The 21,071-nt window shown below is 52.7% G+C and overlaps 4 protein-coding genes across 4 annotated transcripts; 1 reads left to right on the top strand and 3 right to left on the bottom strand.

Annotated features, from left to right (window-relative positions):
• Positions 1–2,167: 2,167 nt before the first annotated feature.
• On the top strand, positions 2,168–3,244 carry SPSK_09500 (uncharacterized protein; the record flags this gene model as incomplete). The annotated part of the gene is made up of 2 exons (XM_016736072.1): positions 2,168–2,390; positions 2,517–3,244. The coding sequence occupies 2 exons, from the start codon at positions 2,168–2,170 to the stop codon at positions 3,242–3,244; spliced, it is 951 nt and encodes a 316-aa protein (XP_016588201.1).
• A 933-nt stretch (positions 3,245–4,177) lies between these two features.
• Positions 4,178–6,799, bottom strand: SPSK_08555 (uncharacterized protein; the record flags this gene model as incomplete). Its single annotated transcript, XM_016735148.1, has 5 exons — positions 4,178–5,385; positions 5,483–5,745; positions 5,822–5,885; positions 5,976–6,734; positions 6,763–6,799. 5 exons carry the CDS (start codon positions 6,797–6,799, stop codon positions 4,178–4,180), a joined length of 2,331 nt encoding a protein of 776 aa, XP_016588200.1.
• Positions 6,800–7,670: 871 nt separating this feature from the next.
• On the bottom strand, positions 7,671–11,125 carry SPSK_08388 (H+-transporting ATPase; the record flags this gene model as incomplete). The annotated part of the gene is made up of 4 exons (XM_016734987.1): positions 7,671–7,717; positions 7,786–10,117; positions 10,624–10,714; positions 10,806–11,125. The coding sequence occupies 4 exons, from the start codon at positions 11,123–11,125 to the stop codon at positions 7,671–7,673; spliced, it is 2,790 nt and encodes a 929-aa protein (XP_016588199.1).
• A 4,055-nt stretch (positions 11,126–15,180) lies between these two features.
• On the bottom strand, positions 15,181–15,402 carry SPSK_10209 (uncharacterized protein; the record flags this gene model as incomplete). Its single annotated transcript, XM_016736754.1, has 1 exon — positions 15,181–15,402. The coding sequence occupies one exon, from the start codon at positions 15,400–15,402 to the stop codon at positions 15,181–15,183; it is 222 nt and encodes a 73-aa protein (XP_016588198.1).
• Between the last annotated feature and the right edge of the window lie 5,669 nt (positions 15,403–21,071).

Genomic DNA, 21,071 nt, shown 5'->3' with positions numbered 1-21,071 from the left:
CAACAAAACCTTGAGCAGTTGAAGGCTGGATCAAATGCACACCAGGCCAATAGAGACGACAAACTCGGCCTAGCCACAACTACAACTTAGTTAAGACGCAAGGATGTAGCACGTCTGTCCTTGCGAATGTCGTACCTTTGTCATGGACGCCTTGGCAGCGTGCCCACTGCAAGGCCCCCGTTCTGATTTGAGTGCACAAAATTCCCAGGTCGGTTCTGTTTTCGGGGTTGGAAACCTGAGTTACGAGGCTGTCGTTGCTGTTGAGAACAACGTGCCAGTCGCATCCCTAACTTTTTATTGGGGAACAGGACGAAGTACGTTCGAATGTGACGTTTGTTGGGTAAAAAAGGCGGGGCAGGTGCCAAAGACGGGACACTAACAGGGAAGCCACGGGAAGGTACGTATACGTAGAACTTTCCACTTTCCCACTGTAAAGCTGAGTTTGTTCAGCAACCCAACAAACGAAACAACGCTTTTCCACGCTTTTTGGCTGACCCTCGTTGTCTTTACCCCAATGGACCATGCCCAGCATCTTGCACACCGTAAACTTACAATTTGTGTCACAATGCTCGTCCCATTCGTGGCAAGTGCGTTCCTTCCCCCTACGATGTTCACCGTTGGCTGTCGATCGTAAAAAAGACGCTTGCCATCAAAAGAAGAAAGACCTTCAAACAGACAAGAGAAAGAGCAATGCAAAGAATAGAGCGAACAAAGATACGCAGCCAGCCTGTTGCCTTCTTTGGATCGCGCCTTCCCGTGTTAACTTGTAGGACTTTTGCACTCGGTCTCGGCCAGACAGAAGTAACGAACGTAAAGGGGATGCCCTCCTTCCCCCTTTTTTTCGACCCCTTCTATCCAGTGTCTCACCGTCTTTTATTCAGTCGTCAGACATTCCAATCTCCCCCATAAGCCTCACAACATTCTCGTTTTCCTTCTGTTCTCACCTCACATCGCGCTTGTCCGTAACCTGCAACCTGCACACTTGCAATTCCCCCATCTGCTTCTTCCGAAACGGACATACATTACCCTTTCGAACAGCATCGCACAAGCTACCTAGCATCGCCTGGGCTCCTCCAAGTATGTAAGTGTCGCTCGCTCTTTGGGCGCCTTGTCAGCCACTCTCTGGGCGGTTTTCCTCTCATTCCCTTACCTTTCCTTTGTTGGCAAAAGCATGTCCGCAGCATGCCAAAGGCTGCCAAACGGAATCCCATAGCGATGCCCTACCCGCAACGGCCAAGCTCGTCTGCTGGCTGCTCTCATCTCCAACAAGACGAGGGGCCGTTGGACAATACAGAGATCCCTCCGCCGCAACAGCCCTCTCCGCTCGATCACCTCCGCATCTCTATTCTATTCTCGGTCTTCAGAGTGCAGCACTTCACCAGGATCATTCGGGGCTTGTTTGCACTTGGGCACTGGGCTCTGCTTATGCATCCTTACGAAGTGCGTGTTTGATGGCTCACAAAGCTTACTTCTGGTGCTCCCCGTTACTTCTGATTGGGCCTCCGCCACCGACCTAAAATTCGTCGCCCTGTCTTTGCCCCTTGGAAGCCACGGATTGTTCCTGGCCATCAGAAGAGATGACACCGCAGGGTCCCCAGCGAAGTTCGGTGACACGTGCTAATCATGTCGCCTCCGGACCTTCTGTCGCCACGCCCTAACATCTCACTCGCTTATCCCACCACCACCTGTTCTCCTGTTTACTGAGTATTTACTGTCCACCGCACACCGCTAACATGAACTCTGCCCCAGCACTCAGCAGCTCCGTTTCTTCCTCGGCTTATCATCAACTGCCCAGAAACGGCCCCTCGTCCCCCACGAAATTCCGAACGATAACGATCTGACCCTGATTCGCAAGGCCTTTTTTCACCACCAACCGCCCAGGGTCGCCCAAAAAGCCCGCAAGCTCCAACAACCGCGACCACTCTCCAGCTCTTTCCCTCCCTAGCCAAATATCATATATCCTCGGTCGTAGGATAGTCCGACCCGCTACCAGCATCAGAAGCAGCGTCTCCGCTACCCCAAACTTTACTCCCCCCCCCAAATTAGCAAAGAAGCGCCCTCTTGCCTTGGTCAGGCCCGTCTTGTTTTGAACATCACGATTGTTCGAAACAACTTCCTCGACGTTTTTCAAACTTTTCGCTCTCTCCCCTCCCTTCACACATTCACCATGTCGTCCGCATCCATTGCTGCCGCTCCCGCGGCACCGCAGAAGCTTGAGAAGAAGCCTATCAAGTTCTCTAACTTGCTTCTCGGCGCCGGCCTCAACATGTTCGAGGTCACCACCCTGGGCCAGCCGCTCGAGGTGACCAAGACCACCATGGCCGCCCACCGTGGTGACCGCTTCGCCTCTGCTATCGGCCGCATCTGGAGCCGTGGTGGCATTCTTGGCTGTACGTATTCTTTTTGTTCTTCTTTTGTGTTTTGATCGCAATATGCTTTGTTTTCCGTGCTCTCGAACCTGTGTCACATGTCAATTGTCAGCGCTGACACTGAATTTTTCTTCCCGCCTTTCACAGTCTACCAAGGTCTGATCCCTTGGGCATGGATTGAGGCTTCCACCAAGGGCGCCGTCCTTCTCTTCGTCGCCTCCGAGGCCGAGTACTACGCCCGCGCCGCTGGTGGCTCCGAGTTCGTCGGTGGTATTGCCGGTGGCGTCGCTGGTGGTGTCGCGCAGGCCTATGCTACCATGGGCTTCTGCACGTGCATGAAGACGGTTGAGATCACCAAGAACAAGGCTGCCGCCGCCGGTCAGGCTGCCCAGGGCACTTGGGCCACCTTTATGGACATCTACCGCCGCGAGGGTATTCGCGGTATTAACCGTGGTGTCAACGCCGTCGCCATTCGCCAGATGACCAACTGGGGTTCGCGCTTCGGCCTGTCGCGTCTGGCTGAGCAGGGCATCCGCAAAGTCTCCGGCAAGAACGAAACCGAGAAGCTGGCCGCCTGGGAGAAGATCCTGGCCAGCTCTCTAGGTGGCGGTCTGTCTGCATGGAACCAGCCCATCGAGGTCATCCGTGTCGAGATGCAGTCCAAGAAGGACGACCCCAACCGCCCCAAGAAGATGACCGTCGGCAACACCTTCAAGTACATCTACGACACCAACGGCATCCGCGGCCTGTATCGTGGCCTGACCCCGCGCATTGGTCTCGGCATCTGGCAGACCATTTGCATGGTGGCCATGGGTGACATGGCGAAGACCTACGTCGAGAAGCTGACCGGTGAGAAGGTCACTGCGAAGCACTAAGCAACCCAGGGCCGCACGCCGCTCGCCGCACGCCGCACGCACCCTGTCTCTTCCACGCGCACAATCCCATCCTGACTTGCCGCACTACAAATCTATCTTTATTGACGCCAATCTGTCTTTGCTCCTTTACGTTCCTTATTCGTCGCCATCCAACAACATCCACCTACGTAGAGACGTAGGCGATCGTGCCGAAAGAGAAGACGAGAAGAAAAACACAGAGATGATGAGGACAGCATACCCAAGGCAAATGAGTGGAGAGAAAGTCATCGGGCGGAGTGTTGCAAACCAACCTCCACAAACAAAAACCATATCAGCGTTAAATCCCAGGCGCGTCAGCGACTTTTGAGCATTTGTGCCATTTTTGCTATTATGTTTCTTGTTTTATACCGCCAGCTTGCAGAGGGAATCGAAAGACTGCGAATGTCTCGAGGGCCCAAGGAAAGGAGAGGGAAAACTATGAAAAGGAAAGAAAATTTCATCACAGACTTTTACTTGTTCTGACGTTCAAAAGCACCACCAGCTTCGAACCGGAAAACCAAACGGATATGGCTGGCCAAAGGGTACGGCGATGTGATATATAGAAAAGGTATTCTTTATAACTCTATAGACTTGTTTAATATTCTTGGTTTTACAAATCACTACACTTCTTGGAACCCGGTATCATTATAAATTTATATTGTCGTCTATCCATCAATCGGCCCTTTGCCCAGCCGTTGCCTCCAGTATCTAACTCGGTTGAAGCCCACAACCGAACTATCGCATCATTCCGCTTCACCTGCAAGACGTAGTTGCTCTCAAATGCCAACTCAAAGTCAAAAACCAATACATACAATCCGAATACGCCGCGCAAAACTATGCTCTACATGGATTATATGGAAACCAAACAAAAGCAGAAAGACACAATGACCCAGATCGACGTTTTTTGTTTTCCATTCATGTCGTCCTCTTGTCTTCTTCATCCTCGCCGTAAAATACGTCCTCTCTACCGCGGCGGATCGAGTACTTCTGAACCCGGGCATCCACACCGACAAAGAGACTCGTGCCTTCGTGCGGCAGGGAAGAAAAGCGCAGCGCCGCAATGTGCGGACGTGTGTGCTTGTCGCCACCCCATGTGGCTCTGGTATCAGGGTGGACGTCGCTGTCACCCACAACTGTAAAGGGCGCTCGCGCTTCCTCCGTTTCCTCCATCGAAATACTCTGCACCAAACTCAACCGTTGATTCACATTGTCCGGCGTGGGCCTGTAGACGCGGTCAATATCGCTTGGGTGGTGTTGCACTCGCCAGAGACCTGGCGCGTGGAGACGCTCGCCATTCCACAAGGAAAAGAGCCCCATCCCGCCTTGGAGTCCCGCGGCCGTCGACTGGTGATCTTCCGCGGCAGCAACGATGCCCAGATCGGTGTCCACGTCGAAGCCAATGCCCATGAGTCGGCCGTGGTTGTAGTAGTCAGAGAAGCGGAACAATGGCTCAGCAGCGGGACTTCCGGCACGCTTTCCGTCAATAAGTGAAGTCCTGCCACTGCTGCTTCTCGGCGTCTTTAAATATCGCAAGTCGTACATGACCATGGCGTTCCACAGGCCAGCAGCAACCACGTGGTATTCGCCAACGGAGCGGATGTGTGCGACAGCATTCGGGCTATTGCCGAGTGCATTGGCATTCGTGCCAAATGGGCGCCAGGACGGCTCACGCAAGTCCACAAGCCACGGTACCGGGTTACGACCGCCAGCCACGGCAAGGCGCGGGTGGTTGTTGACAAAGTCCACGCAGGTGATTAGGCTTGGTTGGACTCGTTCTGGTCGCCTCTGGCTCGAAGTGACTGTCCCCAGAAGTCTTTGCCGATGCATGAACAGCCCATTTGGCGGGAAGCAGCGTATGTCGTCACCGTCTATCGGTATATGTACCCGATCATTGTGGTTTGTAGGATGAGGTATAAAATAGCGCACGTTAACGTCGGTAAGGCGTGTGACGGTCTCAATGTCAATGGCGCGCAAGCCATCTCCTGTCCCAACCAGGCACAGTGCATCGTGGCCTTGGGGTGACGGAGAACAGGCGTACACGGAATCGACAGTACGCTTGCCAAAGATCTTGAAAACTGGTTTGTTGGTATTCAACGGCAGTGAACGTGTCGGCGTTATGATATCTAGTTACGAGACAAAATAGCCCAGTTAGAATGAATGGTGGAGATCAATAAAGTCGGCGTGTACGAGGGTCCGCCTCGGCGCGTTGTCTGGACTCACTGGGGAGGCCGTCTGGGCCGAGTTGCCAGGTGACATCGTCGGAGAGCGAAGTTTCGTCTCTGATATCCGGCTTAAAAAACTGCAGAACAGGAGCCTGCGCTTCCCACTGGAGATGTGGGGTACAAGAGGTGACAATCAGGTTTTGAGAGGCCTCGTGGAAGCCAATAGTCGTTATACCTGTCGCCCGTATGCCTTCGGGGCATGTCCGTTCATGCGCGGCATATCTACCGAACGGGAACCGCGTTGGCCAGGAACTCACAACGCTATCAGAAATTAGCATTTAGTAGCAACACCTAAAAGCACCTTGGGTTTCGGTTCAGTTCAACATATAAAACACACCTTTCGTTCTCGTCGACCATGACATATTGTCCCTTGATCGTGCTATTGTTGCCAGTGGAATAGTCTGTGGTGATATCAGAAACGCAACCACGGAAGCGCACCAGGGGCTGTTTTTATTCGTCTTTTTTTATTCTTTTTTTTGTTGTAAACTTACCTGTATAGACAATGCCCAGGCCTGGAGGTTGCTCGTTGCCGTGCACATACATCGCTCTGATTTTTGTCGCAGCCAGGACCGGAGGCTGACCTATGGCCGCAGAGAACGGCCGGGCCATTCTCCGCTCCGGGTTGGTTCCAAGAGTTGCCCACGCATGTTGCGTTAAGCGGTTAAAATTATCAACCTCAATCAACATGCCACTGGCCTCGTTTAGAACCGGTACGGCGCCCTTGAACTGCAACTCGCGAGCAAAGATGGACGCTGCAGTAGTCGCATGTGTTTGACCAAATGGGCGGCCGTCGCTGGCCGTAGCACTGTAAGGAAGGCCAGTCACGGCCGCCTCGTGCGCAAAAAGAGGATCCCGGATAAAGAGACGCTTCTTCTCTTCCACATACACTGCATCGTCGACTTCGTCATCACCGGTGCTGTGTCGTGCAAGGAAATCGTATATTGCATCTGGCGTCTGCCGCGTGAACGACTCGCGTGTCGACTCGCCACGCTTGGATTCTTCTATACGTCGACCCTTTTGCCGTTTGGACCATTTCCCCCTGCGTCCATGCAGGCGTCCTTCGCTGTCTTCATGCCGGCGGCGACGTTGCTCGACGTACTTCTCCCGGGCCTGCTGAAAATGCACCTGCTCCTGAGACCAAGCGGCGCCCTCTGGTGCTGTGCCGGTTGCCTCAATCTTGAAAAATTTGCCTCTGGCCTCATCTGAGCCGGTCGGTGTCAGCAATCTTTGATGCCAAGCGGCCATAAACACTGAAAATTCGGTATCGGCGAGACTCACCCCAATAGTGACCGGGAAATGCAAAGGGAGCCGGCATGGTGATCGACGGCAGTGCAGGCGGCGCTTGCTCGTCTTGGCCGTCGAGAGCCACTTCAAGTCATATCGAACGGTCGGCAACAGAACTCTGCAGAGGATTTGGTTCTATATCTTGGACGATGTAAGAAATAATACGTCTCGAAACCAACACGAACCAAGACGGAGCGAAGATAGTTTTTAACCTTCCATGTCCATCGTCCAAAGGCAAGTGCCATTTTCAACAGAACGAGAAAGACCCAACCGCTGGCACGCCACTGGCATATTAGAAAATATATTGGTTGACTTTAGCAGTAGTTTATTGCATCACGTGACATATACAAGAGCACTAAAACACACGCTGAAACACGTATCCACACATCGCATTACAGTGCCTAACACACACACAACGTCCACCAAAAATCATAGAATCGAATCATATTTCAACACATCACGCAGTGAATGTCATCCAATTTTACGATTTTATTAATTAGTCCCGTCTAAAAGAGTCTCGTCAGGGGGTATGGGCCTCATCTCTTCCCTCTTCAGATCAGAAAATGTATAACACAAAGAAAAGAAAAAACGTTTGACGTGTTTAGAGACTGGCTCTCAGCGAAAAGAGGGAATAAGCAACCTGCGTAGGGGGCTCTGCCTTGCTCTCCGATCCTCTCTATTTATATTCTCCCACCGTAGGGGACGAGGAAGGGATGTGTGTAGTGAAGACCAGCCTCGCGCAAATGCCGTCCCCCCATCGAAGGGGTTAGTGTCAAGACACACAAAAGAAGCATGAAGATCCTTATTACATAGGAAGCCTCCATAACCTCCACACAAAAATGAACGGGTGTAGAGGTCGCCAGGGTGTTGGTGGTTTAGACCAGCACGGAAGGCGTAGCAGTTTACTGCGACTTCTCGTGCTGGGTGGAGACACGCTGCAGAGACACGACTGGGAAACGATGTTAGTCAAGGAACAGAAACGAAAGTGGAAAAGAAAAACGGGTAGAGACGACATACCAAAGTCCTCGAGCGACCGCTGCTTCTGGTTGCCCTTAGGGCTCTTGCCGTGCATCAGGTTGTCGAAACCAACGCTGTCCTGGAGCAGGTAGTAAACACCACCCATGATGCAGAAGACACCGAAAGAGAAGATCCAGATACGGACAACAGCGACAATAGAGGTCTGCTGGCCGTGCTGGAAGAAACCGAACAGGGTGAAGAAGGTGGCCAGCAGGTCGACGACCAGGATGGCGCCGGTCAGCTGCCACGAGGGGATCGACGACCAGAAGGGACCGTTGGCACGAGTGATGAAGATCAGCCAGTTCTCCGTCAGGGAGACCTCAAGGAAGACGACCTCATCCAGGTTACCGAAGTTCTGGACAATACCGCCGTTGGGGCCGTGCGCGTACATGGTCGTGACCGTGATCCAGGTACCGACAGCCAGGACGACACCAAGCAGGACGGACATACCCCAGAGCTTGGGCAGGTTCCACTTGACGGGGGTCTTGGAGAAGGGCGCGTTGTCGTAGGCAATAGCAAGGGTGGCAACATCAGCGAAGATGGCAATGAAGACGACCAGCTCAATGTTCAGCGAACGGTTGAGGATGGCAATCCACAGACCAAGGTAGATCTCCAGGTGGATGGACAGGGCGATACGGTAGACAACGTAGGCGTACATGCGGTGGAAAATCTGGCGGGAAGTCTTGAGAGCATCGATAATGGCACCAAGACCGGGGGCAAGGAAAACAATGTCGGCAGCAGAGCGGGCGGCGTCAGAGGCACCCTCGACAGCAATACCGGTATCGGCCTTCTTCAGCGAGGGCGCATCGTTGACACCGTCACCAGTCATGGCAACGAGGTAGCCACGCTGCTGCAGGATCTCGACGACGTTGTACTTGTGCTGGGGGAACACCTCGGCGAAACCATCGGCAGCCTCGACGAAATCGTAAACCTCAGAGCCGGGCATGTCACCGCCGCCGCCCAGACCCAGGCGCTCAGCGTTGTAGACGTTGGTACCAAGACCCAGCTGGCGGGACGTCTCGCGGGCAATGCCGACGGCATCACCAGTCAGCATCTTGATGGACAGACCCAGGGACTTGGCCTCGTTGATGGTGCGGGCGGTATCGTGACGCGGGGGGTCAGAGCAGGGCATAATACCGAGGATCTCCCAGGCGCCCTCACCACGCTTGCGGGCAACACCGAGCGAACGGAAACCACGGGTAGCAAACTCAGCGACCTTGTTCTTGTAGGCCTGGTCGACCTCCTCGGGGATGGGGTGGTCCTCCTCGACGGTCTTGAGGACGAACAGAGGAGCACCCTTCACGCAGGTGATGCGCTCGCCCTGGGGGGACTCGACAATGGCGGTAACCTTCTTGCTGACGGGGTCGAAGGGGAAGAAGTTGATAACCTTGTACTTGGACAGAACGCTCTTGGCACGGGGGTAGTAGCGCAGGGACTTGAGGAAAGCCTTGTCAATGGCATCAATACCCTTCTTCTTGCGCGAGGCAGCCAGGCAGGCAGTGAGCATCAGGTCCTCAGGCTCGACACCGGCGACGGTGTAGGGCTCAGACAGGGAGAGCTTGTTCTTGGTCAGGGTACCGGTCTTGTCAGAGCACAGAATCTCGACACCAGCCAGGGACTCGATGGCGGACAGCTTCTGGACGATGGCCTTCTTGCGAGCAAGGTAGGCAGCACCGACAGCCATAGTGGTGGTGACGACAGCGGGCAGACCGACGGGGACACCAATGATGGTGATGGCCAGGGTGTACTCGAGAATCGTGACAATGGGGTTGGAGCGGTAGAACGACGAGACCCAGACGATCAGGTTGGTGAAGATAACCAGAACCAGCAGAACGGTACCGATGCCGTTGAGCACCTCCGTGAAGTGACCGGTGCCGGACGAGGCGGCGTTGACGAGGGCGGCAGCGCGACCGACAAAGGTGTTGTCACCAGTGGCAGTAACGACGACAAAGGCCTCACCACGCTTGACGGCGGACGAAGCGTAGCACTGGTCGCTCTTGTGTTTGTCGACAGCGAGAGACTCGCCAGTGATGGCGGATTGATCAACCTGCAGGAAAGCATCTTCGGTAACGATGCGACCGTCGGCGGGAATGATGGTGCCCTCCTCAACCTGGAGAATATCACCGGGAACGACCTCGGGGGCCTCAATCTCCTTCAGGGTGCCGTCACGGAGGACAACAGCCTTCAGGGCCAGGGTCTTCTTGAGCTCGTCGACAATGGAACCGGCCTGGAACTCCTGAACGAAACCGACAGCAGCGTTGAGCAGCAGCAGGGCAATAATGACACCGAAATCGACCCAGTCCTCAAGACCGGCAGCCAGGACAGCGGCAGCCTAGGAAAAGCGAATATTGTCAGCATTTCGCCTTTGGACGTTGATGAGATGCCGGTGATGCCGGTGATATGCCATGTGGATGGGGATTTGCGTTTGGATCGACAAAACATGTTTTGCCGCTGGAAACATCCCAAGCCGTCGAAACACCCACACTCCTCCCTTGCGTCGGAAAGCAAGTGGATAAGCAAGCTTTCAAACACGGGACAGGGCAATCAGCGACATGGGGGAGCTCCAAGCAAAGGCGGGGGCAAAACAGGAATTGGCGGACTCCCACTGGCTGCAACGCCATGCAGGCGCATGCAGCTGCCCCAATCGGAGTAGCTAAAACCCGTTTTTCGTAGTGCGCGATTTTTGGAGATAGCCCAAAAAATGCGACCGTGCAGAAAATCGGCAACCAAAACAAACCCAGAAGGCTAATAACAAAACAAAATGCAAAAATGAAAAAGGGACATTTGATGGCACAAACGAAGCGTTGTCGTCACCAAAAACAAAAACAAAAAACGTACCTCCATGACGAACTGGATAGGACCAACAAAGTAGCCCAAGAACTTGAGAATCAGGTTCTCCTTCTCCTCCTTCATCTGGTTCAGACCGTACCTGAAAGGGGAATGTCAGTAACTCGGGTCTTGCAAGACGTAGTGCGAAACCGAGATGTTGGTTCTGTGCAATTCCAGCGGCTGCAACTTACTTGCGACGGCGAGCAACAACCTCGTGGTCCGTCAGACCAATGCGGGTGTCGGTCTGGAGCATGTCCTCGGGGATGACGCGACCACCGTGGACGTTGGACTCCTCCTCCTCGTCATCTTCGTCGGCGCCGTGGCCGTCGTGGGACTCGAGGTCCTCAATCAGGGCATCGATGTCCTCATCTTCCTCCTCCTCCTCGACCTTGGGCTTGACCGGGGGAGCGGCAGCGGCAGGGGCGGCCTCGCCGGCACCGGCCTTCTCGTCAAAGTTACCGCCGGGGATGTCGGTGTGCAGCGCGGGCGCCGCAGATGTTGACTCCGCCATTGTTGATGGTGGGTTGTGGGAGAGAAAAAAGGGTGTGGTGTTGAGCTGTCTATACGGTGATAGAGATATTGTGAGAAAACTGGAGGCTTCGAAAATACGACGCGTCCGTCTTGCAGCTCAAGGACAAGCCACGGCTTAAAAAAGGGGGAAAGGGGGAAGGGGGAGGGAATCCCAGAAGCGGGATGAAGCTTTTTTGCGCGAGAGATGGGAGAACGCAAACAGGGGTGGGGGGATGTGTGGGAAGAAGAAAAGAAAAGGGAAGAGAAAAAGAAGAAGAGAGAGAGAGGTGAAGGGAAAGAGACGAAGAAATGAAAGTCTGGGTAAAGGATATATAATAAGGCTAGAGAAAAAGAGAAAAAGAGAAAACGAGTGGAAACGACCGCGGCGCGCGTTATTTCTGAGCTCGCGCTCCGAGTCGTAGTGCTACTGTGTGGGGGGTGAGAGGAAAACCTAGCACTGCTAGCTCATCGACAGAGACGAAGAGACGAGAAGAGAGAAAAGGCGAAGGCGAAATGTCGGAATGGCGAAAGGTGAGCAGGCTGGCAGGACAGGGAAGTAGGAACATGGGGCCACGGGCCTTGGGGGGACATGGATACAGGGAAGGGACGATGGACGGGGGTGTGTGAGGCACACAGTGCTGGGAACAGTGCGTCGTAATGGGCGTGAGTGTTTTTTGGGGGTGACAGCGCTGGCCCTTTTTCGGTCGCTATTCTTTTCGGGGCCATTCTGGTTTTTTGGGGCTTTTATTTTTTTATTTTTTATTTTTTTTTGCGGCTGGCTCACTAGGCCCGGAAGAACGCGGGGGTAAAAAGGCGTGCAGTGTAAGATACAGCAAGTGGAGCCCACTGGAGCTGGGACAAGAGGACCACTGCAAAGAGAGAAAAGAGCCAAAAATGGAGGTATGTTTTGATGAGCTAATAAGCACCAGTGGGTACAGGCGAAATTGGGACGTTCCGATATGTGGGAAACAGCGCTGGAAGCGCCGGAGGATGGAGGAATGCGTGCTTTGTTGACGCTGTATTTGGGCGCCATGGGTGCTTTGCAACCAGTGATTATGTGGTTTGGGCCGTGTTTTGATCACTTGATGGTTTTGTCCTGTTGGTGGATGACTGTATGATATGGTTCCTGGTTGTGCGAGCGCCTGCCCGTTCGAAAAGTGAGTCTCGACAGGCGCTGAGGCCACACGGAGGAGATGCTGGGGAACCGAGCGCAGGCGATCGTGCGAACTGGCTCACTTGCAGCCAAAGTGGACGGACAGGGCAAGTGCTGGTGCTGGTGCTGTCGCTGCTGCATGGAGGCGCGGGCCTGCCTCGTTCAACCGGCCCTCTCCGATTGCTTCTCTGTCGTCGGCCGCCCTGCGTCCAGGAGCAACCTCCGAAAATAAACGCTGCATATCCACCTACCAGTAAAAGCTTATTATCGTATGAAACCGCGTGTATCGAACCGGGGAAACCGGGAGTCGGAAGGTATTAAAGTTGAAACCGAAGGAAAAGCGAAAGCAGATAGTAAGGGGGAATAACAGAACAAAAGAAAGTTGGGGGGAGACCGTAGGGGGAAAGAGGGAAATGTCGCACCTCACGAACACCAAATTAGTCGAAGTCGAGTCGATGTCGTTCGCCGTTGTTGAAAGAAAGAGCAAAGAAGAACGAGAGGAAGGAGGCTGGTTTTAAAAGGAAGAGGGACAGCGACGAGAGAAAAAGAAAAGAAAAGCAACTCTCTCTGGCATTGGCATTTGTTTTGACAGTCCTTGTTGAGCCATCTGGCATTCTACAAATCAGTCTACGAGCATACTAACAGTAGTCTGCCCTCCTCTGGGGCATAATAATACACACAACAGGCCACAACAAGTAGCCAAATGTGGGAGATCTACGCCCAAGAAATGCGTGCTGTGACTGCGGCAAAAGGCGCGATTGGTTTTGGGCTGGGCCAGGCCATGTGCACCGACCTGGCTCACTCATCACAACAGGACGGGCGATCGTCGCGAATGTCACGGACACGGGAGAGAGCAAGCTATTCGTGGGAAGCGCCTCAGTTCGCAGTGTTGGGGCGGGCTCACTCGGCTGCGTCGCATCGCCTCTCATACGATGTATTCTTTTTCTTTGTCCCAAAATACGGGAAGGGCCTAAACGGCACTCTTTTAGCACCAAGGGCGGAACACGGCACTGTACTTTCATTGCCGCAGAGGTATGCTCTGTGTTCAACTGTACTCGATCCCAACTGTGACAACACGCACGAGGACTAACTCGATTAGGCTTGACATGTGTTGGTTCCCACTGGTTTGTGTGTCAGTGCCGCTTGAGATACGGGGTGCGCAGGAAACCTCTCTTTTGCCATCTGTTTTAAACGGAAAAGGCAACAAAAATACACACCGCGGTGGCTTGGCCAAACTTACGGGAGGGCTTTTGAGAACAACGCTTTTGTGCATTCGCCGGAACAAGAAGGGTGAACGGCGCTGAAACGTCTGATATGGCCGGGTGACGGAGCATGAACGGAAAGAGATCACAGGCCAGGAACAGCGGAGGGTAAGCGCAACTGCAATCGAAATACACTGTGAAAGCGGCGCCTCGTAATCCTGTGAGCATCGCTCGCACACATGCGCCTGTATAATCAAGACCGGTGCAACTTTCAGTACGACCTCCGCCGCCCGGGCAGGAGTGGCCGGCATTGGTGGAGTTGCATGCAAATAAAGCACGTTTGGCTGTCTCCGCGCGCCGCGGCGCAGAATTGTCAGCAGACGCGTCCATTTCATTGGATCTCGTATCTGGTCCGCAAGCTCATAGCGCTCTGTCTTCACGCTGTGTGTCGCATAACTTTTCTTACAGGACGTTGGCTACATTCAGGCCTGTATTTGTTGTCGCACAGGTTATTACAAAGTGCGCACTCACAGTGTTGGTCTTTCCGAGCTTTGTTTTGTTTTGTTTTGATTTTTCTTCTTTTGTATCGTGCCGTTTTTCTCACGCGGTTCGCGAGTGCGCCAGGATTAACAAGAGTAACAGGATGGGCCCTCGTGGATACAGCATGTGCGGTAGCCTCGAGATTCGCACTGTTGCGCTGTTCCTCCCAAGCTACGTCGTACCCGGCAGCCAAAACTGAGAACCATAACAAAAAAGGATGGCTCGCCGGCACGAGTTAGTTACATTAATCTCAACTAGCCTCCGTGTACCTGCCCCACCCACATTCTCCCCCAGACGACCTCATCTCGCATCAGTCAGGTACTTGGTAGCGCAGGTCCACCCTCGTACTGTTCCCATTTTGTGCTCTGGTCCTCTCGCTCGTTTCTCTCACAATTTGCAGTCGCTCAGTTGCGGGATTTATGATTGGATTATTATGCCCTTATTTATGTGTCTTGTTTCGAGTTTTTTTTAATGGGCCACTGCTGTTATCGGCTTCGGCCACTGTCCCCGTCGCTCCTGCCTCTGGACAGGCCGAGAAACTGTGCTTCGATGTAGATGGAGAAGGAACGACACGGGCATGAATTGACACTGGAAATCAAAGCCAGCAATCACCGAACTGTACCGGACGAGAATGTGCAAGAGATGTATGCATGTTGCTCGATGGCGATGCAGGTGTGCAAGTATGTATCGCCATCAGAGAATTGATGGGCGACGAAGAATACAGGCTGCCGTTGTCCCCGACCGCCTAAGAAGTCCAAGCCCGTCCAAGCCCGATTCACCAGCACTCGCGCGCCTGGGCGGCGCTTTCCTGATCCGGCCAGACATCGCTGTAATTTTATGCCCACGCAATTCCAATTGCGTCAGTGAAAGATCGTAGTGGTTGCGCCCAATGGCGTAGTGGACAGTACGAGGGCAAGTGCTGCCAGAGTCGTCTCGTCCAGCAATTCCAGTCTCTTTACGATTTACGGGGCGCAGCAATTGACAAGCACAACATTTCAGACAGCTAATTGGCGGGAACCATTGGCAGACATTATTGGCAGGAACCAGAGAGTAGTCATTGGCTGTAAATCGGAACCTTCGGCGCTGCCGTGCTGCTGCACGTTTCTAGTACCTGGTTTGGCCGATTTCCGTGGCCATTTTTTCCTCTTTGTCGGCTCACTTTCAACGCTCTCCGTCGTGGTAATTCGTACTTTCCCTGTTTCTTACCAGTGCTACGATGGCCTCGTCTTCGACGCTGTCTACGTCTTCGTCTCTGGGCAATGCAGTGGTCGTGAGACTGCTTCGCCCAATTCGTAATCCCCACTCCATCTCTCGTGTCTCGTAGGCGATCGCGCCCGCAGGCGGTACACGACGTCGCGAGAGAGAGTGACAGATCGCAGCCATCGTGCATACTCCATGTGGTCGTATTGCGAGAAAGTCGCCCTCGGACCATTGCCAGAAATTGGCAGGAATAACCTCCATACTCAGTACGAGGCCCAAGGCCCCCAGGTCCCCATGGGAAATCGGCAACAGCGACGAGAAACAGGGAAACACCACCAGCCAAATCCTTCCAATCGACTGTTGTGATTCGCTGTGTAGCTCTCTTTCCTTCTTTGTCTAACACATCCTGTTTATTTCCACCCTCCTCCATGTTAAGTCGGCCGGGAGCGAAGGTGCTCTCCAACCCCCCCTTCTTTTTCTCCACTTTTTGTTGCTTTGACTGTCTTCTCACACTGTCACTTTTTTGCTCTGATCTCTCAGTCTTTTGCTTTCATCCTCTCACTGTTCATGGTTCCCAGTCCTCATCGCCCATATTGTAACATGCACGGATAACGAACTTTGACTGGCCCACCATGGGCTGCTACTCTCTACCAAGACTTCTTGGCCTGGCATCGTGTAGGAGCTAGTTCTGTTCACTTTTATTCCTATTTGGCTGTTTTCGTTTTCATTTTCTCTTTGATGCATTCGGTCTTGTTTGCGCTCGCCTCGCCCGTGTTCTTTAAAAGAGGCGCTGTCTGGCCCTTTGCTTTCTGTCTGCGACGTGCCACATCCTCCAAGACCTGCCAAGAACACATCTGCGCATCGTATTACATCGTAAAGTGCGATGCACAGTCTGCCAACTCTCAAAGTCTTGGCCAAAACGATCCGGGAGTGAGGCCGTGCGTTGCTGGGGGCAGCCCGCACTGTATCTTACTATTGTACTCAGTATACGTCTCTCGTCTCGAAGTCGATTTGTTGCAAGATAGGCAAAAGAGCATGAGCATCTTTGCAGCCGTCTGTCCCATCCTGTTGCAGGGTTCAAGGTGGCCTGTCCCGCATTACTGGGGAGGAACAATACGTCGTACAGATTAAGCCGTCTCCAGCTAGCGAGGCCAGTGAAAACTAGGTTGCAGTAGTGAATCGTTGAGGGCCGCTGGAACCCGTCGTCCCTGCAGCTTCCCGCTTGACAGCGCGAAGACGAGAACAGTTGTTGATGTTGCCAACCCACAGTGCCGCTTTTTTTTCCTCTTGTGACTCTGGTCCGTATGTTTTCTTGACCATGTATTCTCACCCGTCTGCAGATCGTCCTCGAAACTCCGCGGAACACCACTCTTGCTGGAATGGGGTCTTCTGGGCCTCCAGTGATTGGCCGTTTGCTCACGTACAACCTTCGCCTTCAGAGCCCTTTGGCTCCTACACTGGCCTCGTCCATCGACGGTCGATTCGTCACTGCCGGGCCGTTTCGCTGGCCGCCCAGCCTCCTTCCTTTCCGATTCCGGCATCCGAAGACGACCCTAGATGTACGACGCGCAACGTGAAGTTTGGTAGCCATCATAATGAGGCATTATGGACTCGTAGTTGGCGGACAACGCGAAGACGCCAACATTCTTTTCACGACTGCCCGACCACCCTCACCGCTTTATGGACAAAACGACAAATGACAAAACGTCGATTTACAAAAAAAAGGCTCGCCGGGCGTCGGTGAACACTTTGGTTCTTACATTTTTACGTTTCCCCTCCCGCTCCTTCCCCAGACCCGTGTCATGTGGTCAATGTCCTTTTTGGGGTGGCGGGCGTTTGCGGGCTGTGGCGAGTACGGCGTTGTATGTGTCTCCATCAGACCGGGAGCAGTGATAAATAACTCGTCGACGACAATGGACCGGGCTGGATGTCGAGTGAGGTGTTCTCCGTGGAATTGCTGTTTGTTTTCTTTTTCTTTTTTTGTGCTGTATTTTGTTTTTAATATATTAATTTCGACGTCATTTTGAAGAGAAAATATTATCTGAAAAACAACACAAAAACCACAGCTTTAATATAAGATCACCCGGGGAAACCCGCAACTGTCTGTACAAATATTGTTCAAATATTGATTAATTGATGTCATTAATCTGTGGTTTACCCTGTATTCTACTTGATATTAGATTATACAGCGAGCGAGTGCACATTGTGGTCACTCGTGATCGAACGATGCTGTCCAACAGATCCACGAGACAAGCAACACAGTCGATGACGGTGATTGGCCACGGCTTGCATTTGCTCACCTTCTCAAACAGGAAAAAGAAAGCACGAGGCCAGGCAGCTCGCCGGGAAGGCCCAGGGCCAGCCGTGTCTAGAAGAACATGGAGGGTTGGATGAATGGAGCAGGGACGAAGCGAGGCCCCAGAATTCCCTCGGGATTGCTGCCGTTGGAGAAGATGGAAGCCAGGAGAAGCCCGCGGCGGCCGTTCGTTGGTCAATGGCAGACGTTGTGTGAGTCTTTTTTTGTTATTTCCTTTTTTTTAAGAGACAAGCGGAAGGCTGAAGACATTCGACCTCTTCCCCCAGACCGTCCAGACAAATCAACAATTCGCCCACCGACGTCTATTCTGTCAATACCGTGCCCCAGTATTTTACGGAGCATACCCATATATTGTTCATTTTATCGAGCAAAGAATGATGTGCAGCAGCTCGTTTACCAGGGGTACCATCGGGGTGGCTGGGGTAGGAGCGCGCCCTTGGAATAAACAACAGCAAAAATGGTAATACGTAGAATGAAGGCCTTTCCCATCGCTGTTGCCGCTGCTGGCCTTCGCAAGCACTACACAGTACACTGTCCGGTTGCGGCAAGTGGACATCGGCTTTCCTCCCCTGGTGGAGATACGTCATGGGCCTCAGCCGCTAATCGCCTCAATACGGTGAGGGAAAATGGTTGGACCCATTAAGTCGTACAGGGGGCGAGCCGCAAAAAAAAAAAAGCTTTTCCCTCGCCAGACATCTCCACTAATATTTTCCTACGGAGTATGTCCTCATTTCTCCTCCGCCAGTTTTTGACAGTGGGCCCCAGCCGATGTCAAAATGCAGCCATCCGACGTACCCGGGCCCAGTGCTTTGCTCGAAACCAGTCTGGCGCCTGCCACATACGAATAAGTCAAGCTGGAAGCTACTTTGTGCTGCTGATCCGTCTTTTCCCAAACCTTGGTCAAGCTGGCATTCGTCGTAGGAAAGGCGCATCGTCCCACGGCGACATGACAGAAAGGAGAGGCGGCCAAAGAATCACTGTGAGATGGACAGAAAGTGCACAGGCCGTGATTCGTTTGCTCACACCTACACACCCAAGGTACACTGGGCGTACTGACTCGAACAACAAGGCAACGCGGAGTCGTATCAACCACGTGTAAGCGAGTGAGGCAAGGCAAGCGGCTTATACGGGGGTTGCATGGACGATGTTGTCCAGCACTGGCGCTGCTTGTCTCTGACAAACGGCTCTGTTCTTACTCCAAGACGTAGCTGACAGCATTGTCTAGCAGACTAATACGAAATATATTCGCTACTCATCTGTCGGGGACGATGACAGGACTGGCAGATTGGGTGCCAGCATGTCTCCCTTCTTGTTGTATCTTAAGATAGTACATCAAGCTATTTGTACCCGGTAGTCGCTCGCCCTTACTGTTAGTCTCCGACTTCCGTGGGCGATTTAATTGACTGGCCCTTTCCAGAAATGGCAATTCAAAGTGTGCAAAGCAAAGTCCTAGAAAGGGAAAAAGCGGTCAATGGCCGGATTTTTACAAAGGGAAAGAAGCACACAGGCGGCAAAATGGAACAAAATAGCGGGCTCGGTGTCGCCGCAAATGAATGTTGTGCCGCCCAGGACTGGAAAGCGCGAGGCAAGTTTATCGCAGCCCATAATAATTGCCATTTTTCCTTCTTGCAGCGCCTTTGTAACCTGTGCCGGAACCCGGAAACCCCCTAGAGGAGTCGGTGTCAAAATTTAGGGTCTGGCCCAGGGTCTACAGCTAGGCTCGTTAGGCTCTTCTTACCGCCGGTCGATAAACGCTAGATTTCCACACGTTCGCGGCCGAGGAAAGACGCGGCACTCACGGGCAAACTGCCCAGGGCTGCATATCGCCTCAGGTGGGGCGCTTGTGCCGTTTGTTGCGTCCCCCTGATTTACTGGAGATGCTGTGGTATTGCGCCTTTTACCTTGCTGAACCTCTTTTTTGCACGGCCGTTTGGTGATGCAAGCTGCTGTTTACCGGCCTCTCCCCTTTCTCTAGTGAAAAGTCAGGTTGAATCTGCGCTGCAGCTAAGCTATACTGCTGTCTAGTTTCCCTTTTACTTGTCTTGACTCGGCGTGCTGCATGACATATGGGAGATTCCACATAAAATGCTCTGTCGAAAAAGAAGCTTCAAATGGCCGCGTATCCAGAAATGGGAAGGGGTAGCCTCTCGACAAAATCTAACAACGAGACGCCACCGGCAGTTCGTCGAAATAGAAAACAGATCTTTACCTTTCGCCACCCCGAACGACGCTGACCGCCTTCCCGTGTTGTTCAAGATCAGGACGTATGTTGCTTTGTCAAGTTGGTTCACGGTGTCCGTTTGCATCTTACCTATTCTGGGCTAAATTCTCCATAATACATTGGTACTTTATCGACTAAAAAATGTTCTAACGTGCTTCTTCGCTGGCTTCCATAAGTCTTGGCAGAAATAAACCGAGAAAAAAGAACGAACAGAACGGACGGTCGGGAAAGCGGCGAGACGGCGAGACGCGAAGTGGTTCCCCCTTTATTTCCTTCTTCTTCATTCGTTGAGGCCTAAGACGCATCCGTCGACTCGGCCCATCACTCACATTCGGCCTTAGTTATATCGAAAGGCAAAATCTATCGGGGAAAAAATTACGACAAAGAGGAGGAAAATCACGACCGAGGAGAAACGAATAATGTTCACGGGCATGTCCTTGCCTCGCCATTCTTTCGACGGCAAATGTGAATTCTGTACCGGCAGCAGTCCTTGGTCAACGAGCGGATCAAGGCTTTACCGCCCCTCCGGTCCTACGGAGTACTCATACAAACCAACCTATATTTCGTAATCATCATTTCGTAATATTTGATTTGGTTCTTTCCCTTGGGGTCTGCAATGATCGCCAATCCGCTCACGAGGATTGGAATTACGCCAAAGACAATCTCATTTACAAAACAGGCAGCGGACCCAGATGTAATAATGCGGACACGTCGGAAAATAATCAATACGAGTGACTCCAGTCAAGCCGTCGTACTCATACGCCGGAGATGTCGATATGCAGCACAGAAAAAAGCGAAGCATCTCCTTGGCAACATGCATTTGAACTTTGGACTCCCCAATATCGCGAACTGGGATGAGTGCTTCAAACTGCCGTTGGACCAAGCGCGTTGTTAACGATGTCGTACAATGGCATGCACAAAGCTGCTTCCGTTTTTGGTATAATTGCCACAGTGCATCGTAAAATGGATCGGAAAATGGTTCAACACATTTTGCAGCTGATTCGTAGCAGGGGTCTTTGGAAGGCTCCACTCTTGTTTTTTTGTGGCCCTGTGCACGATCGTCATTGTCCAATGCAACCTGCACGGCAGTACATGTAAGATACTCTGGCCCCATGTCGACATGTAGCGCATACAAACGAGTCTTTTAGGATTGGACAAGGCGTGGACAGTCAAAGAGGACTTGCAAAGAAGACGATGTGTGGCCGGAAACGGAAGACGCGGCAGACTCAAGTTGAGCAGCCAGGAATGCGCAGCAGGAGCCTTTTTTCTGTGCCTTCTCGTGTCTCAGTGCCTCCTCAACTAATCGTATGGGTC

This window comes from Sporothrix schenckii, assembly GCF_000961545.1.
Source record: "Sporothrix schenckii 1099-18 chromosome Unknown Cont44, whole genome shotgun sequence".
NCBI classification, from domain to species: Eukaryota; Fungi; Ascomycota; class Sordariomycetes; order Ophiostomatales; family Ophiostomataceae; genus Sporothrix; species Sporothrix schenckii.
The sequence above is the reverse complement of the archived record's forward strand: the minus strand, read 5'-3'. Positions and strand labels throughout refer to the sequence as shown.